The sequence below is a fragment of the Hippopotamus amphibius genome, chromosome 11 (assembly GCF_030028045.1).
Source record: "Hippopotamus amphibius kiboko isolate mHipAmp2 chromosome 11, mHipAmp2.hap2, whole genome shotgun sequence".
Taxonomy (NCBI): Eukaryota; Metazoa; Chordata; class Mammalia; order Artiodactyla; family Hippopotamidae; genus Hippopotamus; species Hippopotamus amphibius.
The window spans coordinates 90,428,163-90,452,194 of record NC_080196.1 but is presented as its reverse complement, the minus strand read 5'-3'; the positions used below and the strand labels follow the sequence as shown (position 1 = coordinate 90,452,194).

The window sequence follows — 24,032 nt, the reverse complement described above, 5'->3', positions numbered from 1 at the left end:
TATGTTCCAGTGTTTTATCTGACAAGACTATAATTTTCTGTTAAGTCAGTTGACCTATCTTTACCTCCTTTTAAACTTCCTAACCTTGCTGGCTTGCTTTCAGTAGGAAAGGGGCTATGTCAGTTTGGGAATATCATGAATTTTCCCTGTGCGGGCTGTAATTTATGCTTTTCATCATTCCAGTAACTCTACTTAAAAAAAAAAAGTTTGTAGTTATAGTCAATTAGTTTTAAGTTTTCCTTTAAACAAAATTGTTTTATAAGTTTTCCAATAGTTGTCTTAGTTTGGTATGTTCTATGATAGAAGCTAATGTTGAGCATATTGATTTTGATATTTTTAAATTAAATTATACGTTATCCCAGCTGTTTTCTTCATAAATGGATTACTGACATTGATGAGTACTTCAGCCGTGATAATCCATTTGAAAAAAATTAACTTAGCTTCAAGCCACTTCTTTTTCTTTTTAACTCTTATCTTACAAGAGAATTTTCTGTTTGTCTCTGGATATTTTTATTTAGGACTGATGGCCGTTTAGTTTTGGTAAAAAAGCATTTCAATGTCATGGTTAATTTGTATGTATTAGAGGGTTTGGTTTTTTTTTGCCTAGCCCCATAGCTGTATTTATTTAAGCTCATATTTTTATTGACAATTTCATTCAGCTATATTAATGCAAAAATAGCAATGGAGTCAAACTCAGTGACTGAGTTTAGTATTTTTTAATACTTGGCTTTAAAAAAAAAAGTCACTCTGTTACATGGTATTTGTTCATATATTTATAATCATTGGAAAGCTGTGGTTTAGATAGTACAGAGAAATAAATTGTCCCAGTTTGGGTTGGGTTGTGTTTTTGTGTTTTTGTGTGTGTGTGTTGTTTGGTTTTTGTTTTGTTTTGTTTTTGTGTGTGTGTGTGTTTTCTGGTGAGAACATTTCAGTTCTACTGTTTTAGCAAATTTCAAATATACAGTACTGTGTTATCAACTGTAGTCATGTTTTAGTTTAGTTCTTTTTTAGGTAAAATTTAGAATACAAATTGAAAATTTGAGCCTGAAATGTAGCAACTCATACAGAATTAATGGAAATTCAATTGTATACATTAACAGTGCTTTTATTATTTATTATTTATATTAGGCACAGTCTAGAAAATAGATGTAATATTTTAAAATTTTTGTGTTTTCCGTATTCCAGATAGCAGTCCTTTCCCCTCATCAATTCCGCATGCTTTCCAGATTAACTTTAACAGTTTGTACATGGCCCTGTGTGAACAGCAGACATCTGATCAAGCAACTCTCCTTTTGTATACATTGCTCCATCAGAATAGTAATATTAGAACATACATGTTGGCTCGCACAGATATGGAAAATCTTGTAAGTATGATATTAAACATGTTTTTTATATTTCATAATATTTTGAAGAGTGATCTCGTCTCCCAAAAGGGTACGTATGTTTGCCTGGTTGCAAAGGTGATAGTCAAGAGGTTGATGAGGTGATGCCACCAGGCAAAGGCAGAGGTATGAGGTTTACAGTGTAGGAAACAGTGCACATAGAGATGGTGTCGCAGAGCAGGAGAGCACACAGCACAGGAAGCTTCCCTGTCCTTTAGGTCCTTAACAGTCACCCACTGCCCATGATTCAGTCTAGATCAAGTCCTCCAAGAAGCACTGGCTGCCATTCTCAAGAAGATTTTTATACTCTCTTGGTTCATTTCCACTAAGTGCCTGCTCACCAAGTTCAAGTAGCTGGTCACAGTTGTTGCACATTCCTGATGAGTATGGCTAAAAGGAAGGGTGATTTTTCAGTTCAGTTTCCCAAGTGTCCTATCCCTTCAACAGGCTTTGACACTAAGGCTGTCTGAACTCAGTTCCTGGAGTGTTATAGTTATTTTAAGGTACCATTGCCAGATGTCATATAAATGTACATTATCCTTTACTATGTGAGTGAAGTTGGTTCCAAATTTTTGCTGGTAGACAGAAACTCCTGTAGGCAGTCACTGATTTCCATTATAACTAATGTGTAAACAAAAATGTTTCTATGAAATGTAAGCTGCCTCACTAAGGTGTTAATGTCATATTTGAAATACACAATCATAGATAACGTTGGACTATTCATGCATTGTTAAAATTGTGAACATCTCTAAAATAGCCAGTGGCAATAGAAATGTCCCCTCTGCACCAGTTTTTATGCAGTGATAGCAGGATTTGGTGGCCATGTTTTTCACCATTAAAGATGAAAATAACGAGTAAACATGGACTATTAGAATTTATTTGAAGAGCATATTCTATATCAAAGTGACACTAAGGACAAAAAAATGTGATGAAAGAACCCATCTGCGCACCAGCTATATGTGGAAAACATTGGCTTAAATAGCAAAAAAGTGTAGTGCTCAAGAGTAAAAGCTTGTAAAGAAAAGGTTTGTTTGCTAATGGGTGAGTGAATATAAGCAGAGACAATTCTGAGTGTGATGTAGCCTAAGGAAAATGATGGCAATAAGCCCATGACATCATCAGCTCTAGAAAGTTCCACGGTAAGGATGTTGGTACATAAGATCATGCACGGGAACAGTTGTCTGTATGTGATGACTTAACATCAGTGAAAAGTTAAAAGGTTTTGTTTGGGGATTTTTTTTGGGGGGTGGGGCTTGTACATTTGTTTTCATTTTTAATGTCTTGCATAGATTACTTTTATAATGTTTTAATTGATGTCCTTCCCTTTCCTTTTTCTTGTGTAATTTGTTGAGTCTCTGATTAGAAAATATGTTTCTGGTAGGAAATTCACTATGCTGATCTGATACTGTTGTTGTTAACAATTCTTTTATGCTACAGTCTTTGCTGTTAAGAAGGTAATGCTTGACATAGTGCATTGTTTCTAAGAATACCTTATTGTGTAAGTTCCTGCTAGGCTGGAGGACGACTCGCCTCTGTTGAGTGTCAGGTGTTGACCATGAGCCTAAATGATTTCTGTAAACCCAACCTTTATGTGGTGGCACACCTTCGCAGAAGAGGATGATTTTCTTTGCTGGTACCTTAGCTATACATACGGAAAGTCCTTTCAGTCACAGGCTGGTTTGTGAAATTAAAGCAAAGGGTACATGATAAAAGTATAGAGGTTCAAAACATTGCTTTTATAATAAATAAAGTAATTGAAATAGTAAATTAAAATTTTTCTTCACTAGGTTTTACCAATTCTTGAGATTCTGTATCATGTGGAAGAAAGAAATTCACACCATGTCTATATGGCCCTTATAATATTGCTGATCCTTACAGAAGATGATGGCTTCAATAGATCCATTCACGAAGTGGTAAGTTACATTCACTTTGATCAGAGTTACAGAATAGACACGTCACTCCATAAAATTTACTATCCTTAGTACCCTACTTCCTTCTTTCCCTTTTGGGAGATGTTTCTGCAAGTGCCTGACTTAGAAATGGTGTGTCTTTCTTCAGATTTATGGAGTGGTGCTTTTTTTTTTTCTGAACGACTATTAACTGCTATTAAAAACTCTCTCAAAATAGTTTTTTTAGTAATTGATAGAAGTGTTTTTGCTGCAATGAGATCATTTTTCCTCTCCATTTCCACTTTTTAGTTGTGGCAGAAATTATCAAACAGGTTTCCTCCTTTTATATAGAATGAGTGAAAAAATAGGGAAGAAGAAGAGGACTGAAAATTTATTTTATAAAACAATGTAAAATAGTATAATATAATTTAACTCTTTAAATTTTAGTCCTGCTGGTGAGTTCCATTCCCAAGCTGATTTTATCTTCCTCTTTGGTATTTTCTTTGTGTGAAAGTAATACATGTACATACTTTTAAAAGTTACATAGAAGTACTAGGTTTTAATGCAAAATAGCAGACCCCATGTCTACCCCATACTTAATTCCCACTCACCAGAGACAAATAATGCCAACTCTGTCCATGTTTGTAAATAACATGCTTATAATGTTATTTCTTGATTTTCCAGATTTAGAGAGATTAACTCTTATCTTCCTAAGCTGGAATAGAAGTCATCAATTTTAGCTCTCCTTCCTGCACATCTTGAGTGTTCCCTCTGGGTTCCTAGACTCCTTTCCAAAAGAGAGATTTGTTCCTTCTTCCATCTTATTATTGTTTTTTGGTTAACTCAGCTTTTACATTATTATGATTTTGTTAACTGTTATTCTACTCTCAGTTGGAGTGTATGATAATTGCATTTCCTTTCTTGTACATCTTTTAATTTTTCTATAGCACGTCACTGCCCTGTTTTATAGCCATGTACCAGTCACTGGTGGAACTCCCAATACTTCAACAGAACCGAGAATCCCCTCTAAAGCTATTAAAACATATTGCATATTTTCTCATCTTTGGCTCCTGTCTCAGTCCTCATTGGAGGCTTTCCTCACGTGTGGTGGTTCTTGCTTAGCTGCTTCTGTTGAGGAGCATGCACTAAAACGCTGATTGGAAGTTGTATGTGTGGCCAGGACTTGTTCAGTGTAATGTGCTCTACGTATTCTCTTTCTCTGGGCGTTCTACTCTCTGTAGGCCTTTTCTTTGGGGTGATCAGTCTCTCACAAGGGATTCTTCCAGTCTAGTGTGGGGGTTGAGTGGGAGAATGGGGCTAGGGGTTTCATTCTTCTTTGGGTACAAACACTTTCTTCTTCAGTAGAGCTTTCACATCATCTGTACTCTTCTCTGCTGTTCCTGTTGAAACGATTTTTGCCTCTTATGTAGCGTGACCATCATCTCAACTAAGGTTTAAGGAATCTTAACTCCGTAGAAAGAGGATAAAACATACAAATTTTTTGATTCTTTTATTTAGGAAAGTATCATGAGAGAACATATTTGCACTGACTTAGTTTTTTTTTTAAAGTAGCATTTATCTTTCTTTTGATAAGAAATTTAAAAATCAGTATGATTTTTAAAAACATTTTAAAATTGAAGTATGAAATAGAAAGTGCCCAAATTTTAAAGGTACAACTTATGAGTGTCTGTGTGTGAATATACCTGTGTTATTACCATCCAGATCAAGTTATTGAATGTTCCTGGCATAGTAGAGGACTCTCTTTTGCCCTATTCTGGTCAATACCACACACCAACCAGAGTTAACTACATTCTGGATTCCCTCCTGACAGATTAGTTTTTGCCTCTCTATTATTGCTACGTATTATTCCATTGTATGAAGATGCCACAGTATATGTGTTCATTACCTTCTAGGTGGATATTTGGCTTCCCCCCCCCCCCACTTTGGGGCTATTTTTGCTAAAGCAGCTGTGCACATTTTTGCACATGTGTTTTGGTGGACATATGCACACATCCTTTTGGGCATATACCCAGCAGTAGAATTGCTGGGTCATAAGACAAGTGTGTGTTTATTTTTAAGAGATACAGGTAAAATTGAAGCTGTGTATACCCCACAAATCAGCGTTTCACTCCAGGGTTACTTAGGAAGACTCTTGTACTTTTGTAGAGAGGACATGCTTATTAATGGTCATCTACAGCACTGTTTAAATATTGAAAATGTGTAGAACATGCAAAGTAAAACAATCAGGGTACTGGCTATATCAGAGTTAGAAATGGGAATGAAAATGGGGAAGGGTGCACCGTGGGGCTTCCCTCAGGTCTGTAATATTCATTTCACTTCAACAGCAGCAAAAACAAAAGTAAAACAAGTAACCACACAAAGTTTTGAAGCATATCTGGCCAAAATATTAAGATCTGACACAATTCAAGGGTGCATATATTTTTTATTATATTATTTTCTCTACTTTTTTGTATCTTTGTTATGTTCGGTAGTTAAAACAATTCTAAGCACAGGATTATGCATTAAAATTAAACTTTACTGACTGCCAAAACAGGGATGGTAAGATAGGGAAGGCGTTAGGTTCAGTTAACATTCAAGTCCATTCCATAAGGATTTCAAGATATTCTAGATGACATTCAGGTATTTAAACAAGTTGTTCTTTTTCACTAGAGTCTGACTTTCTTGTTGATCGGTTTACTTTTATCCTTTTCCTTTTTATGTGTAATAGTAAAAATGAGTAAGTCAAATGTTTCTACAAAGTTCTCTACATAGAATCATCCACTGTGGACCTTTGTGAAATTTGTGAAATTTACTCTGGTATCTTATTCTGGTTAGAATTATCATTTCTTAATGCCCAGTGATACTGAGCATTTTTCATGTACTTTTCATGTGCTTATTATATTTTTTGTGTGTTTTCCAAGTCTTTCCCCATTGTTTGTATGTATGTATGTATGTATGTATGTATTTATTTATTTTTATGGCTGCACTCAGGATCTTCATTGAGGCACGCAGGATCTTTCGTTTCAGCACACAGGCTTCTCTCTAGTTGTGGTGTGTGGGTTTTCTCTTCTCTAGTTGTGGTGTACAGGCTCCAGGGTATGTGGGCTCTGTAGTTGTGGCACGAGGGCTCCAGAGTTGTGGCACGCAGGCTTAGTTGCTCTGTGGCATGTGGGATCTTAGTTCCCCAACCAGGGATTGAACCCACATTCCTTGCATTGGGAGGTAGATTCTTTACCACGAGACCACCAGGGAAGTCCTTTCCCCATTGTTTTAAATTATACTTTTTATTTTGAAGTAATTGCAACTGTAAGAAAAATCCAGAGAGATCCCATGTGCCTTTTACCTGTTTTCACTCAGTGACAACTATAATTGCAAAACAGTAGTACAGTATCACAACCAAGACATTGACTTTGATACAGTCATGATTCAGAGCATTTCCATCATCACGAGGATGTCCCTCATATTGCCCTTGTGTAGCCATACCTCCTTTTTTAAAAACTGGATTTTTGTCTTACTATTGAGTTGTAAGCTTTCTTTATATATTCTGAATCATATGGGTTTTTTCCAGTCTGTAAATACAGTGCATTGTACTGATTGATTTTTGAATATTAAATCAACCTTGCATTCTTGGGATAAATTGCACTTGGCCATTATGTAGTATCCTTTTATATATATTTTGATAGAAGGGTTAAGTTTTGAGCTTTGGTACTTGGTGTATTTCAGGGTATTTGTACATGTCTTCTAAGGTATTGAATTCATTGCTATAAAGTTGTTCCTGATATATTCTTTTTTTTTTAAACTTACTACTTTTTGATATCTGTAATAGCCATAGAGATGTTACCTCTCTCATTCTTGATATAGCAATATGTGTCTTTTTCTCTCTTATTCTTCATGTGTCTGGCTAGAGGCTATTCTTTTCTTTCCTTTCCTTTTTTCTTTTTTTTCTCCCTCTTCTTCTCCCTTCCTCCCTTTCCTCCTTCCCTCCTTTAAAATGTTTTCAAAGGACCAACTTTTGGTTCCATTGAATTTTCTCTGTTTTTAAAAATTTCATTACTGTCTGCTCTGTTTCCTTTCTTCTCCTTACTTAAGCTTTACTTGCTCTTTATTATTTTCAATTCTTTAGGTAGAAGCTTAGATCTTTGATTTTAAATCTTTCCGCTTTTCTATTACAAGCAAAATATATGAAAGCTAAAAAGATTGATAAATTCCTAGAAAGATGATCAAGAAAGTAAAACTACAGATATTAATTATTGAGAGTGCAAGTGCATAAGAGGAGATTAGGACAGGTCCCACAGGTACTAAAAAATGCTCAGAGGATACTATCCATGCAAGTAATTTTATACCATAAAATTTAAATGTTACATGAAATGGACAAATCCTCTCCCCCTCTAGAAAAAACTTAACCAAGGCTCACAAAAGGAACAGAAAATTAAAATAGTTGTTTCTATTAAAGAAGTTGATTTTGTCATGTAAATTCATCCTAAATAGAAAGTTATGGGCACAGATGATTTTTTTTACCTATGAATTCTTCTGAAAATTGAAGGAAGAAATAACATCAGTCTTACAGAAGCTCATCTAGATGGTCGGAAAAGGGAAGTCTTTCCAACTCATTTTTTGAGGCCAGCATAATCTCGATACCAAATTTACCAAAATTTGATTAAGAAAAATTTCAGGCAAGTGTCATTTATGCAAATAGATAGGAACGTCGAAACAAAATATAAACACACTGAGCCAGCAGTATGTGAAATGATAACATGTCATAATAGAGGTGGGTTTATTCAGGAATGAAATGTTGGCTTAACATTTGGAAAACAACGAATATAACTCATCATTTTAACAGAATAAAGGAGAGCTGTCAAATGATAAATCTAGATAGATACCAAGAAAGTATTGCATAAAATTCAGCCCCTTTACCCTTTAAAAACAAACAAAAAACAAAAATAATGAAACAGGAGGAAAATTTCTTAATCTGATGAAGGGACACACGACTTGTTTCAAAAGTAGCCACAGGGAAAGGTCCTTTCAGTAAATGGTAAGATATCCATATGAGGGAAAAATGAACTTGATCCCCTACTCACTCCATACACAAAAACCAACTTCACATGAATTCTAGATGTTAATGTAAGCAACAAAACAATAAAGCTTCTGGAAGATAATAGAGGAGAATATCTTCATGGCCTGGGGACAAGAAAAGATTTCTCAAACAGGCCTCAGCAAACATTAGCAATAAAAGAAAAGATTGATAGACTAGATAAAAATTTAAAACTTTATTTATCGAAAAACACTAGTAAAAGAATGAAAAATCAAGTCAGATAGCGGAAGAAGCTATTGCTATGTATATATTACTCACAAATGGCTTGTATTTAACCTATGTAATTAACTCCTACAAACCAATAAGAAGACAAAATAATAAAATGAACAGCAGGGTTGAAGAAGCACTTTAAAAAGAACAGTATCTAAATGGTCAATAAACATGTTAAAAAGTGTTTTGAAAACTTCATTAGTAATTAGGGACTTGCAAATTAAAGCCACAGTGAGGTGCCAGTATACACCTAGCAGAATGACTGAAGTTAAAAAGGATGATGATGCCTAGAATTGGGTAGGATGAGGAGCTGCTGGTGGGGTTTTAAATACTTACAACTCATTTGGTGAATTCATTGTCATTTTCTACCTAATTTGAGCATATATATGTATATCCAAACACCCAGCAATTCTACGAGGTATGTATGCCAAGAAATGCATGTATATATGCGCCGAGAGACACACAGAAGATTATACGTTACAGCAAAGTGTCATGATTATGCTAATGAGTCTTAGAATACTGGTTTCATTAAGAAACATAAAAATTCCATAGTGCTTAAAGCTTTTGAGCACTTGGGTACCATGCAAGTGTCATGGCTGATCATATGTAATTAAAGTAGAATAACTATCCTTCACACCAGGTTGAACATGAAAAATAAAGTAAAATAATAAACTGAGAAATTTGAAATTCCTTATGCACTAACACAATTGAAAGTATCTTTCATGTTGAATATATGTGTTCAGCTTGTTCTAAATTGGTAAATTTTCATATTAAACCCAAATACTGTAATGTGCAAAATTACTACCTGCTTCAATTTCTATTTCCAATAAGAAAGAGAAAATCACTTCTTGCATATCATTATTCTTCCGATCTACCTACCACATTGCTGGGTATTCATATCAGATTTTCAGTTCACAGTGACTTATTCTAATTCACTCATACTTTTCACCATTACCATCAGCAACAGTAGTCTTTTGTAGGTGTTCACAGAGTACGGCCTACAGGCCAGCTGTTTGTTTTTTGTAAAGTGTTATTGTACAACAGCCACAGCTATTTGTTAATGTACTCTCCACAGCTGCTCTCAAGTTACAACAGTAGAATTGAGTCATGGGTGACAGAGACTATATGGCCCGCAGGCCTAAAATGTTTAATGTATTTAGCCTTTTAAGAAAGAAATTGTCAACTCTGAAGAATATAGAAAAGGCAAGTGCAAAAATATCTGTTATCCTTAATCTGACAGAGAGGAGGAGGAAGGATTTTAGAAAAATAAAGAAAGCGTCCCCACATCTACCCAAAGCTGAGACCCAGATCTCTGAGGAAGAGGACCCGGTTGTCCCAGGAACATGCAGTTTGCCAGTAGTTAAGAAACTTGTCAGGGGATGTGGGCCAAAGTGGAACTGTGAAGGTCACTTAGGTAAACATTGTAAGGTCCCTCATGCTGATCTGTTGTTGGCTACTGCATGGAAAACACTATGCTGAAGAAGGGAAGAAGGAGCCTTCCTCTTGCTCCGGTGTTGAGGTGTCCTTCCAAATGTCCTTAACATCAAGATAGCCAACAAAGGAGAATTGTCTACAGTGTTCAGCCTTGGTATCATAAAGCAGGGCGAAGCAGAGTGGATTTCAGATTGAGAGGCAATACTGACACAAATGTAGTCATAAAGCTTATAAACCTAATATTGTAAAATGGAATAAAGCAAGATAGGAGAAAGAATATGTCTGTCAATACCAAATATTGCAGGAATGCAAGGATGGTTTCATATTAGAAAATATCTTAATGTAATTTATTAATTTAAGAGTAAAAAACCATATGATCATCTCAACAGATGCCAAAAAAGCATTTGATAAAAGTTAACACTTATTCTTGATTTTAAAAAACCTGGACAAAATAAGGGTAGAAACGAAATTCCTTGTATCAACAGCATATATCTACAAAAACCTATAATTTTTTTTTTTTTTTTTTTTTTTTTTTTTGGGCACACGGGCTTAGTTGCTCCGTGGCATGTGGGATCTTCCTGGAGCAGGGATCGAACCTGTGTCCCCTGCATTGGCAGGCGGATTCTTAACCACTGCGCCACCTAGGAAGCCAAAAAACCTATAGTTAACTATTATATTTGGGGAATTTTAAAAGTCTTTCCTTGGAAGTCAGAACAAAGTATGTATGCCCTATATTATTACTTCTTGTCCATATTGTACCAGAATTCTAAGCAGGTCATTAAGACTAGAACAAGTTATAAATGATTTAAAAATTAAAAAGAAAGGAAATTGAAATGTCAGTATTTGTAGATGCTATGATTGACTACATAGAAAATTCATGACTCTAATATTGGAACTGTTAGGAAAGTTGAACAAATTTTGTTATCAGAAATCAGTATACAAAAAATAAATACTGTATCTGCATACTAGTAACAAAGAAATTCAAAGTGTGATATAGAAATACTACCTACAATGGCAATAAAACTACAGTGAACCCAGGAATTAATCTAAAAGAAGTATAGTTTTTTAATGGCATAAATTACCTAAACGGAAGATATTAAATATGACGTAATAAATGAAGAAAGATACCATGTTCACGGAGGGGAAGACTCAATGTCCTAAAGTTGTTAATTTTGCCTCCCAATTAATCTCTATGTTCATCTGATCAGAATCTCAGTAGTTTTGTGTGTGTGTGTGTGTGAGACTTGAGAAGCTAATCCCAGAAATTGTAGGGGAAAATGAAAAGCCTAGAAAGTTTTTGAAGCAATTCATTGTGGAGTTACTCACTCTACCAGATAGACTAGTTATAAAACTTTAGTACTTAAGATTGTTTTTTATTAACAGGGAAATAGAAAACAGATAAATAGGAAAGAACTTAGTCCAGAAACTACACCTTCAAATATGAAAACATGAAGTGTGACAGAAGTAGTAAATAAATTGTGCTGAGATTGAAAACATGGCTCATCCAAATGGAAAAAGTAAAGTTAGGTTATCTTGCCCCACATACAAAGAAGAATTCCACTTGGATTAATAAGACCTAGATGTGAAAAGCTGCATTTTAAAATCTTCAAAGAGAAATTAAAGGATAATATTCCTATGAACTTGAGAAAGGGATTTCTTAAGCATAAAAGGTATAAACCATGAAAGAAAAGGTTAATAAGTTTGACTACATTAAAATGAAAAATTTCACTGTTAGGATAAGTGAAAACAGGATATAGACACGAAGATAGGTTAGCATTTTTAGTTTATAAAGAATCCTTTATAATCAATGACAAAAACAAAGTATTGCTAGAATAATGGGCGAAATAATAGAAAAACAATAAAAAACCTGAATGACTGGTAAGCATTATTATTTTATTTATTTATTTTTTAAAAAAATGTTTTGTTTTGGCCATGCCACGGGGCCTGTTCCCTGACCAGGGGTTAAACCTGGGCCCTTGGCAGTGAAAGTGTGGATCCCTAACCTCTGGACCACTGGGGAATTCCCCCAGTAAGCATTTTTAAAGGATGCTCAACCTGATGATTCATCAGGATCATGATAATTAAGATAACTGAAATATCCCATACTCATCAGATTGGCACAAATTACGAGATCTCATCATATTATCAGGTGAAGATACAGAGAAAGAGGACTCTCATATACTGGTAGTGACAGTATGAACTGGTACAACCACTTTTGAGAGGAATTTGGCCTCTCATGTTCCTTAAATTACCTGCAGAAGTAAATACTCTACTTCTCAGCAATTCCATTTCCTGGCTTGAGTCCTAGGAAAAACTTTTCCATAGATTCACAAGAGCACATTTGAAGCAATGTTCATTATAGTATCGTTTGTAGTGTTCAAAAATTGCAAACAGCTGATAACAAATGAAATACTGCAGAGGAGCTACAATGAATGAAATAGAACTATATGTATTGACAACAATAAATTCAAAAATATTCATGGTAATGAAGTACCAAATTTATGAGAGTGGTTGCCAGAGGTTAGAGGATCAGGGAGGAGTAGCTGGGGGGTTTTAGTGTTTCAGAAGCAAAAATATTAACATTTGCTAAAACTGGATGTTGGATACAGTGTTGTTCTCTATACCATAGTATTCAGTTGAACTTTCTGTGTTGATAAAAATCTTTTGTAACTGCACTGTCTGATATGGCAGTACTTGAAATCTGGCCAGTGTGACTGAGGAATTGAAATTTTAATTTTATTAAATTTAAATTTAAATCCCCGTTTGTGGCTGGTGCGGCTGTATTGCTCTGTGCTTTTTAGTTAACAGTGATCAAAACATACATGTATTTTTGAAAGAAACTGTTCAGTGGCTTAATAATTCTGCTTCCTGACAAACTCTTGCTGATGTGCTTCTGAAGTCACTAAGTACCACGCATTGGGTAACGTAAAACAGGGATTTTACAGATATTTTTGTTTTTAAAATCTGTGTAATTCCTAACTTCAGGTAATTAATGTCCAGATATTAGGAGTATGGAGAATAAGGACTTCCTGGTTTCTGAGTTTAATATAGTGATATTTTGGATAGTGAGGACAAGGATCTATATTGTAACATTGATTTTAACAGGGGAAAAACTGGAAATAAATAAATTTTCATAGTAGAAGAGTGGATAAAAAATGTGGCCTATTGGCACAGGACTACATAGTGCTTGGATGGAGTGAAGCAGAGGTGATTTTCAACTATTTAACTGGCATGGTACCAAAATCATCCAGTAAGAGTGGCTATTGTCCATATATTCCTTTGTTCTCTGCTGTACATTAATTGCCAACCATGAGGAGGTCCTGGGGGAGTGGCTTGGAACAGCAGCTGTTTACTAACTAGTATAGAAGTAGTTCTTTAAAAAAAGAAAAATTAGTACTGTTAGACTTTGGCATATGTGGTGAATGTTAATTCTTATATATATCCATATAGAGGAGTTGCAAAGACTTATTGAGTGAAAAAATTAGGATGCAAGCAAATACTTAAGTGTATCAGTTTACTGGTGCTAACATAACAAATTGGGTGCCTTAAAATAACAAAAATTGATTGTTTCTGTTCTGGAAACTAGAAGTCCAAAAGCAAGGTGTCGGGGACTTCTTGGTGGCGCAGTGGTTAAGAATCCACCTGCCAATGTAGGGGACACAGGTTCGAGTCCTGGGCCAGGAAGATCCCACATGCTGCAGAGCAACTAAGCCTATGCACCACAACTGCTGAGCCTGCACTCTAGAGCCCATGAGCCACAACTACTGAGCCCACGTGCCACAACTACTGAAGCCCAGGCTCCTAGAGCCCATGCTGCACAACAAGAGAAGCCACTGCAATGAGAAGCCCACGTACCGCAATGAAGAGTATCCCTGCTCACCGCAACTAGAGAAGGCCTTCGCTCAGCAACAAAGACCCAAAGCATCCAATAACAAACAAACAAACAAATTTATTTTTTAAAAAAAAGCAAGGTGTCAGCAGGGCCTTGATCTCTCTGAAGGATCTAGGGGAGTGATTCCTTGCCTCTTTCTAGCCGCTGGTTGTCAGTCCTTGGTGTTCTTCAGCTTGCAGCTACATGCAACCTCTGTGTTGGCCTCACATGGCCTTTTCTCATGTGTCTGTCTGTCTCTTCTCCTCTCCTTATAAGTACACCAGTCATATAGGATTTAGGGCCCACCCTAATCCAGTGTAATCTCATTTTAACTTGATTGTGCCTGCAAAGACCCTATTTCCAAATAAGAACACATTCACAGGTTTTGGGTGACTCTTGAATTTGGAGGACACTGTTTAACCTGATTCATTATGATACTGTTTATGTAAAGTAGAAAATATACAAAGGAATGCTGGTTTTTGGTTGTGTGTGTATGTGAGTGTATACATATAAAGTATTTGAAATGGACTGGAAAGATATATATTGAACTCAAAATAGTGGTTGTCCCTCTTTGGGGGAATAAAATGAGATTTTCATCTTAAAAAATAAAACATTAACATTAATGCTAAATGTTAATGTTAAAAGTTCATGTCAAGTACCGGAATATGGAAGTTATTACTCTTTGTGCTTTTCTATATATATTTAATGTTTTAAGGAGTTGATATTATGTAATATGTTACTATATAATATTCTAGCCTTTGTAACATGGAAGAGATATATTCAATAAAAACAAATCCTATGGGGGGAAAAGCTGAAAAGAAGACCTAGAACCACAAACAATTCTCATATACTTTTTGAGAAGGAAGATATTTTCAGATCCTTGAGGGGTTTCCTTCTACATATTATTTGAGTTATTTCAGCATAAAATGATAAATGTATATAATGTGTAAGCAAGATGATAGTCTACGGCTATTAAACTGTATGGACATTGAATGCAAGAGGTGAGGCATTGTTTTTATAAGAACCAAATAAATAGGTCAAGAACTACAGCCAGGTTACCAAGAAAGTTTTCTGTCTGCTGTCTGTTATGTATTAAGGTCCCGGGGGAAGCTGTGCGAGCTCTATAGCTAGTTATTTTTAATTTTTCTTAAACACTACCAAACTTACCAGACAATGACTTATTTTTCACAGGAAGGAAAGACAAACCTTTATGTAAATGCTAAATTGGATTCCTAATTTTCGTAGTAACATCATAAGTTTACTATGTGGATACTCATTAAATAGTTGTTGAATGTTAAATGAGTAAGGCTACTTTTATTCAAAATACTTCTTCCATCCAGTTACATAATTGACACACACAAGCAAACATTAAGAACCAGTGACCTTGGTTTCAAATAAGGTGGCTTATGATAATTTATTTCTAAACACAGGAGGCAAGAGAGAGGAGAAACCAAACTATACTCAAGTGTGACCTTTTAAAAGACAGACACTCCTCTCACTAGTAAAGTTGCCTAATGAGTGTCCTGGGTTAGGATTCCCTCGGAGTGGTTCTTAAACTTAAAAATAGTTGAGGACACCAAATAATGTCTTTATGTCTCTACATTAACTGTATTAGAAATTAAAACTGACATATTTTAAAAATATTTGATTAGTTCATTTAGAAATAATTATTATAATAAACCCATTACATGTTAATATCAGTAACATTTTTTATGAAAGTAACTATTTTCCACAAACAAAAATTTAGCAAGAAGGGTGGCATTGTTTTACATTTTTGCCTTAACAGATGGTCATGTCTCCTCTGTATTAAATTTGTTGTGCTATTAGACATGTTATGTAGCCTCCGGAAAGCTGAACTATACACTCATGAGAGAATGAGAGTGGAAAGTAATGTCTTGGTATTATTGTGAAAATAGTTCTGACCTTGAGAATGCTCTAGAAACGTCTCAGGGACCCCTAGAGTTCCCAGGACCACATTTCAAGAACTGCAGCCTTAGAGAGTAAGTCAGAGGAATGGAGCATTGCATCATTCCTTTATAAAGATTCAACTAGCAAATCTCATTGTTCTGAGTATTTTCAGCTACTATCGTTTGTTTTACACATAGGTTCTCTCTTCTAGTTATTAGTCATGAATAAATGGAAATGCTTAAAGTGTTGTATTTTTTACTTTGCAAACAGTACTCAACCACCATTTGTACCTGGAGCCTGCAGCACGGGTCAGGGTTGGATTATTTGTAATGACGGATGCTAGGTGACCTGGGTCTCTTACTAAAGAGTTGAACTGAGTAAAAATCTGTTGTGGAGGCATTTATGGGCAGTTACATGAAGTTGAAGACAGTATTTCTTTACTTATTATTTCTTATCTACTTCCATGCCCCCTTTCTCATGTCTAATATTGTTTAGAGTTTGCAGAGAGGCAGACTTAGCAGAGAAATATCTATTTTATCTTAGCAGAGAATTAAGGTCAACCACATTATTTAGATTTAATTGTATTTTCCTCATTTTGTGAATTGTAATTGTGGCTTTTTTTTTTTTTTTTTTTTTTTTGGTGGATGTTTAGTAGTCCATGTTTTCCTTCTTTGCCTTTATCTGGCTGTTGTTTTGTTGTTGTCATTACGGTGGTGAGGAGGGGCAGCTAAGCAGTTGCATGTATAGGGGTTTGTTTTTTTCCCCAGAAATAGTGCATGGGTAGATCCTGCTGAGTCTTTGCATACTAAAAGTCTTCATTTTTCTGTATACTTGTGTAGTAGTTTCTCTAGATACAGAATTCTAGAATGATCATCTATTCCTCAAAAATCTGTAAACATTGTTCAAGATGAGAAATCTAATGTTAGTCTTTTTTCTTTTGGTGATAACATGTTTCTACTGTCTAGAAACCAATAGGATTTTCTCATATACTGTGGATTCAGAAATCTTATCAGAATAAATTTTGATTTTTTTTCAATATATTTGCTTAAAGTGTTGCAAGTTTCTCTTTCCCTCAAAGAAATTTTCTATTGCTAATTTTTCTGTTTTTCTTCTACAGTCCTCCCTCGGTATCGGCGGGGGATTGGTTCCAGGGCCCGCCATGGATACCCAAATCCACAGATACTCAAGTCTCGTAGTTGGCCCTCAGTATCTGAGGATGCAACCTGCGGACACAGAGGGCAGACTATATACTTATTGAAAAAAATATCCGCATATAAACAGACCCATGCAGTCCAAACCCGTGTTGTTGAGGGGTCGATTTTAGTCTATTCCTTCTGGAACTCTTATTAAGTATATGTTGGATCTCCAGTTGTCTCTTATATTTTGTCTTTTTGCCTTTTGCTTCTGTTGTCTGCAGGAACTTCTCAGTTTTGTCTTTCAGATCACAAGTTCTCTTTTCCATAGTGCCCATTCTGCTAATTCCTCTCTGTCTTTTAAGTTTCAGTCATCGTATTTTTAATCTTTAGTAGCTTTTCTTCATTCTGTGATTCTCATTTTTCATTGCAGCCTGTTCCTATTTTATGGATACGGTATTCTGTCAAATCTCACCGAAGATACTAATTAGAATTTTAAGAACTTTTCCCCAGCATCTTAAATTGTCTTTGTTTAATTGGAGGTCTATTTGTTCTGCTTGTTTAATTTCATATTTATTGACTTTTATATTATTTGTTTATTTAATATACTTTAAATTATGAGCACATTAAATGTAAACATAATTGAAAAAAATAGTTCCCTGTTCTTATTTCATCTACCTACCCCACCCTCTCTGCCTTTTATATTTTGGCTAAAATATATTTTTTAATCCTATGAATCATATATATATATAAAACTTCATATGTAAATATTTAAGTATGTCACTTTGATAAATATGAGCTTAAAAAATAAATACCATTGTCACATCCAACAAAATCAGTGATATTTTTAAAATACCCACTAATATTCAGTTTTCTCCAATTATCTTTAAAATGTCTTCTGAGTTGGTTGGTTTGAATCAGTTTCCAAAGCCTACTTAATGCATTTAGTTCTTCTGTTTTTAATCTGTGACATTCTCTCCCTCTCTCACCTTATTACATCATTTACTCTTTGTGGTAACTGACTTGTTTAGTAGAATTTCATACATTTGGCTTTGGCCGATTAGATCATTGTGTTATTTATTATGTTCTGTCCTCTGTATTTCATATATGCTGGCAATTAGAACAGAGGCTTGATTAGATTCAGCATATCTTTTAGACTGTTGGATTTCTCTACTTTTTTGGTGGCTTCTTATTGTCCATTCATAGTTACAAATGAAAGTCTACAGTCACTTGTTTTGAAAAGTGCTAAGACCTCCTTTGGAAGGTGTGAATGATGGAGGTTTGCTGTTTTCTACAGAAGGGCATATCTTCTTAATGGAGAGGGCGGGAATCAGCCAGAAGTCTTGCCCTTTTTCAGGCATAGATGGAAAGAATATGGTACACTGGCTCCATGCATCAAGGAGGAAGGAAGTAGGGGTGACCTCACTAAAAGAGAACGTTAGGGGAGTTCTGATGCCAGTTGAACCTGTTGGTTTTTGTGCATTTTGCCTTCTTCATTGTGGCAGCCCAGGATTAGCTGCTGTGCTGCCCACTTTTTCTCTCTGATGCCCGTGTTACAAGTCTGTGGAACAGCACCAACTGAAGCTAGACAGTTCTTGCTTATCGAGGCCTGGAGGTGAGCACCAGAGCTGGAGCAGAGCATGGGCGCGTCTCTTCTTGAAGATCTTGGCTAATTTGCATTCTTGGCCTTTCCTGACACAAGTGTAGAAATTTCCTGTGGTTGTTACGATAGCTCCACTTTTTCAAGAGACTTCTCAGTTTTCTTATTTTTGCTTTCAAACTACTGACCTCTGATGGTGGTTCTGTCAGTCTTGTTCTATGTGCTGAACCTTTTTAAATATAGCTCTTTTTTGTCTACTAATGATATCATCGTCTGTTTTTTTTTTCTTTTATATTTAAGAGGAAGAAGAAGAAAATACATCACAGTTTCAGTATCTTGAACTGAAATTCTCACAGTTTACTTTTTATATACTGTTTAACTCACCTTCAGAGCAAAGCCACATCTTATCAGAAATCGTAGACATGGATAATCCCTTTTACCCTAAAGCAATCATACTCACTTAAACTTTTCTTGCCTGTTACAGATGTTAAAAAATATTACTTGGTATTCAGAACGGGTTTTAACTGAAATTTCACTGGGGAGTCTCCTGATACTGGTTGTAATAAGAACCATTCAGTACAACATGACAAGGACACGAGTAAGTATCCGTAGCTATTTTTCTACCTTTATACATACAGTACAATGAAGATTATAGTTTAAAGCAGTCTCAATATTTAGAGTGCTAACATTCTCATGGAATATGGTGGAAAAATATAGTTCCACATATAGTTGCTGTATTATGATCCTAAGGTAATGTTTGTAGTGTCTGCTTCTTAATATTTCATAGGTTGTATGATCAGAGATATTTTACATGTAATAGAAAATAAGCAATGGAACACATTTAGATCAAAGATGTATATCTTTGTTGGACTGATAAAACTGACTTACCTTTAAAAAGTAGCAACAGTAAACTCTAAGAAGATACATGCACAAGAAAATATGATTTCAGATGGGAAAGAAATATAGAAGAAAGAGAATACTTTAAAGAGTAAGAGGAAAATTTCAACTAGATAGTATTTGCCTTGCCTGGGAGCAAATTTCAGTTCCATTCACTAGAGAAGCAGTATACAGAATTCATAGCTCAGAGAAATGGTCCAAGTTACTGCACTGTTTTCGGTTATGCCCCTCTGGGAGGCTAACGTAGGTACACATACACAGTCTTTTATCTGAAACTCTTGGAGCCACATGTGTTTTAGAACAGAGGATTTTTTGATTTTAGAAAGATAATTATAGTTTGTATGCTACACTGTATGTAACCACTAAGTCCTGGACATTAGGCTGCACACTGTACCTAAACATTAATATTTCTGCAGCGAAATATTTCAGTATTCTCCAGGGTGGGCTTAATGAAGACCACGGATAGCATCATCATCTTTTGGGACAGATGTTGCTTCCAAATTAGTGGTGAAAAAACTGAATGTTCAGTGCTTTATGGATTTTGGAATTACAGAAAATGGATTGTGGATCTGAACCTTCTAAAATGAGTGACAATTGAGTTTACATTTGCTTCTAGTTAACGTTGCTTAAAATGTCAAGAAGACTTGATGTATGTTTTAAACTTGCTGTTTTCTGACAGGACAAGTACCTTCACACAAATTGCTTGGCAGCTTTAGCAAATATGTCGGCACAGTTTCGTTCTCTCCATCAGTATGCTGCCCAGAGGATCATCAGGTAAATGTGAGCTTTAAAAGGAATGCCGAGTGTTGCCTTTTGGCTGGCCTATTGGAAAGGATCCTATGGTGGTCCCTTTTTAAATGCTATCTGTGAGGAGTGTCATGTTTTCCTACTTAATTTTTATCCCCTTCTTGTTTGGTTGAAAGTAGCTCATTCTGCTTTGTTTTCTAACCCAGACTTTTTTGTCAGAGTTAATTGTATTTGCTTTCAACCTTTTTTACAAAATCTAGTTTTAAGCTTTGTGCGTTAGCCTTTTAGAGTGGAGCAGGTCTGTTTCTCAGTAATGCAAACTAAATCTTGATTCACATATTTGCTGAGCATTTTATAGAGCGTTACTCTATCCTTTTAAAAAGCAGTTACCTGTTTATTCTAGAGAATTCCTTTCATAGCTGTTAACCGTTGTATTAGTTTCCCAATGCTGCCGTAACAAATTAACACAAATTAATGGCTTAAAACAACACAAATTTATTATATAATTCTGTAGGTCAGAAGCTCAGCAAGGGTCTCACCAGTCTAGAATCAAGATGTCAGTAGGGCTGCATTCCTTTCTAGAGGCTCTAGAGGAGAGTCTCTTTCCTTGCTTTTCCAGAAGCTGCCCGCATTCCTTGGCTCATGGTCCCTTCCTCTGCTTTCAAAGCCAGCAGAAGTAGGTTGTTGATTTCTCCTCATATCTCATCACTCTGACTCCCTTTTCTACTTTGAGCATCCCTGTGAGTGCCTTGGCCCTACCTGAATAATCCAGGATAATGTACCCATTTCAAGGTTCTTAGCTGAATCACAACCGCAGAGTCCCTTTTGCCATGTGAGGTAACACCTTCATAGGTTCATGGAAGTTAACATGTGGATATTTTGGGGGAGCCATTATTCTGCCTGTCAAAACATCACCAGAAACTCCCGTGCCTTCCCTATTCTTTGCCAAAGGCACAATCTTTAAGGTTAGGAAAGCTAATGAACGAATGAATGAATATCATTTGCAGGATTTAACAAATATGGGTACTCTTTGCTCTTCAGCAAAAAGTCCTAGCAGCACTCAAGTAGAACATTTTTTATGTATTCATGTTAGATCGTTTCCTTTAATTCTTGCTTTTGGGGCAGTGCAGCTCTGACAGTCAGTTGTTGTGTTCCAGTTGTTGGTGGTGATCACAACTCCATGTCACTTTTAAACTCTGATCTCACTTTCCATGCTTTGGTTAGAGACATTTATTGACCTGGGCTCACTGTAACAATCAGTCAGAATTAACTTATGTCTTAGTCTGTTTATTTATGCTCAGAATTTAGTGCAGGATATTTTCCTTTGACTTACTGTTTAATAATTATTTGGATTTTTTTTTTTTTTTTTTTTTTTTGGTTTGTACTTGAGAGATTGTCTAGTTGACTGACTTTGGGCTAATGCTGACTTCATTATTTAAAGTAAACACAACGTCTTCTTGTACCTCAGATTCTTCCAGGTGTTCTGAAGAGCCTTTAGTTTCTAAAAACTGACCTTTGTCACCATGCTTCATTTCTGCATGTTAGATGTAATGATAACTGTGCTGCTTTGTGGTCTGTTTTCCTTTGTGTGTATGTGGAGTTTTATAATGGTTTTAGGAAAAGATTACAAGATTTTCCTCAACTGTTATATGAACATTTGGACTTTTCAACATGAAAATGCCAAATGAACTGGTTCAGAATTTAAGTTCTGATAAAATACTTCAAGCAAGATTAAATAAAAATTTTCTAGGTGTCAGAGTTGGAAAAAAATGCAAATAAAGCATTATGCCCAATTTTCTGTGATGATTAAAGTAGAAAATCAGTAGTGTTTGGAGAAATAAGAAATGTAATTTAGATTGTGATTTGAAAATATTTAGATTGTTTATCATTAAGGAATAATACTTCAGTTTTATTGGAGCTTTAGCATTTAGTGCTAAAGGAACTGTGTTATGCAGTACAAGAAATATCAAAGTTAGTTATAAAAATCGCTAGACGTACATAGCTTATAATTCGTTAGCCAAGATAAGGCAGAGACCAACATATATCATATCCAGCAGAATGTAGTAAATATTAGAATGAAAGAGAAATTCCTGCAATGAGGGTGGTGACTGGTTCAGAGAATGGTGATGTCACATTTCGTTGAGAAATTAGTCTAGGTGAGTAGAGAGAGAAGGCTCGAGAGACTGGCATGATAGGGGAAAGCATCAACCAAACAAACCAAAACAAAACAAGAGGGGGTGTGGTGAGAGAGCATGGTTTATATTTAGAAAATAACCAGTCCATTCACTTGGCATGTTGTGGACCGGTACAGGGATTATAAGAGAGAAGCCTCTTGTGGAGGGGCTTAGGTATTAGATCCACAGTTTAGGATAATGGAAAGAAAAGAAGGTGTCATCTTTTCTACCAACAAAGAAGAAAATGTCAATGAATGAGTTGTAAATGGATTTGAAAAGAAATACTTTAATGTAAATGTTTGGAGTTATCAGTTTCAGCAGATGATATTGGTCTGTTGTCTGTCACATTGAGGGCCATGCGGTTCTCAAAGCTCCCCAGTATGGCCGGTGCTTCTGGTCCAAGCGCCACAGTGGGATAGCCGGTATGGACCAGAGCATCCGCATAATGCAGGAGGGAGCTTGTTAGAAATGCAGAGTGTCAGCCTGGTTTCAAATCTGCTGAATCAGAATCTTCCATTTTAACAAGATCCCCAAATGATTCGTACATGCATTAAAGTTTGGAAAGTACTTTGAGTTTGGACCTGAAAATCAAGATTTATTCCCTTAGAAAACACTTGTGCTGAATTGGAAGTGGGGGCCAGCGTTTTTGTATCTTGAGGAAACTTATTTTCTACTAAATGTTTGTGTTTATGGTATAAAATTGTAAAGTATAATAAGGAATGCATAACCAAAAACTGTTTAGATACGCAGAAGATTTATTATAGCAGCACCACTCAGGATTCACCAGATGCCCTAGTAACTCCTTCAAGTGGGAAGTAATTAGTTTTCATATACAAGTTTTCTAAATCCTTTTTTAGGAAGACACTACACAATTTTGTATCTGTCATTTGCAAAACTTAGAGGAGCCAGTATTTCATGTGATGTTCAACAAAATGCAAAACAGAGTAACATGTTTCATTGCTGTGAAAGTCGGATGTGAGTAAAGCTTTAAAAAGTCTTCCTAGTTGGACATAAATATATGGAATGATTTCATATGGTGTCTAAGCTGTTTCATATTAAATGACACTGTGTCTTCCACACATTCTTGGTATTCTAGAACAATCACAAACATGTATGGTATGGGTTTGGCTCGCCTGTGAAATTTTTTGAATATGCTATAAGCATGGGTATTTGATATGATCATTATTTGGGATTATAGGGCTAAGTCAGTTAAAACATTTAAATGCCTCTCTGTTGCTAGCAGGTTAAAATGCAACCTTCTTAAAGCCGTGGCTCTCAGGTGGTTTTGCCCCCAGGGGAAAGGAGTCAGGGTGGTTTGTTTTTTTGTTGTCTTTTGGTTTTTTTGCTGTTTTGTTTTTGTTTTTGTTTTTTCTGGTGGCACAACTGGGGAAGAGGTTGCTACTGACATCTAGTGGGTAGAGGCCAGAGATATTGCTAAATATCCTGTAATACACAGGACCACAAAGAATTATCCAGCCCCGAATGTCAGTCGTGCCGGGGCTGAGGAGCCTAGTCTTAGAGTGACATGATCTGGGCCCTGCCCACCTGGCTCTGTTCATCTCTTTGTAGCAGTCCAGGAGTCACACAGTCTCTGGCCCAGGGGCTAGTTTCTGGGGTAGGAGAGGAGAGCGGAGGGCAGGGAAAGGAAAAAGTCATGTTAGAAAATATGGCTTCTCTCAGAGAAGGGTGTTGGGG

The 24,032-nt window shown here is 35.8% G+C and overlaps 1 protein-coding gene across 1 annotated transcript in view; it reads left to right on the top strand.

Annotated features, from left to right (window-relative positions):
- DYM (dymeclin) overlaps positions 1-24,032 on the top strand; it is a 367,767-nt gene that overhangs the window by 134,510 nt on the left and 209,225 nt on the right. The window contains exons 10-13 of the mRNA XM_057698938.1: positions 1,186-1,364; positions 3,170-3,295; positions 19,004-19,117; positions 20,096-20,190. Of these exons, the coding sequence (XP_057554921.1) occupies positions 1,186-1,364; positions 3,170-3,295; positions 19,004-19,117; positions 20,096-20,190 (514 nt within the window). The remainder of the gene's footprint in view (positions 1-1,185; positions 1,365-3,169; positions 3,296-19,003; positions 19,118-20,095; positions 20,191-24,032) is intronic.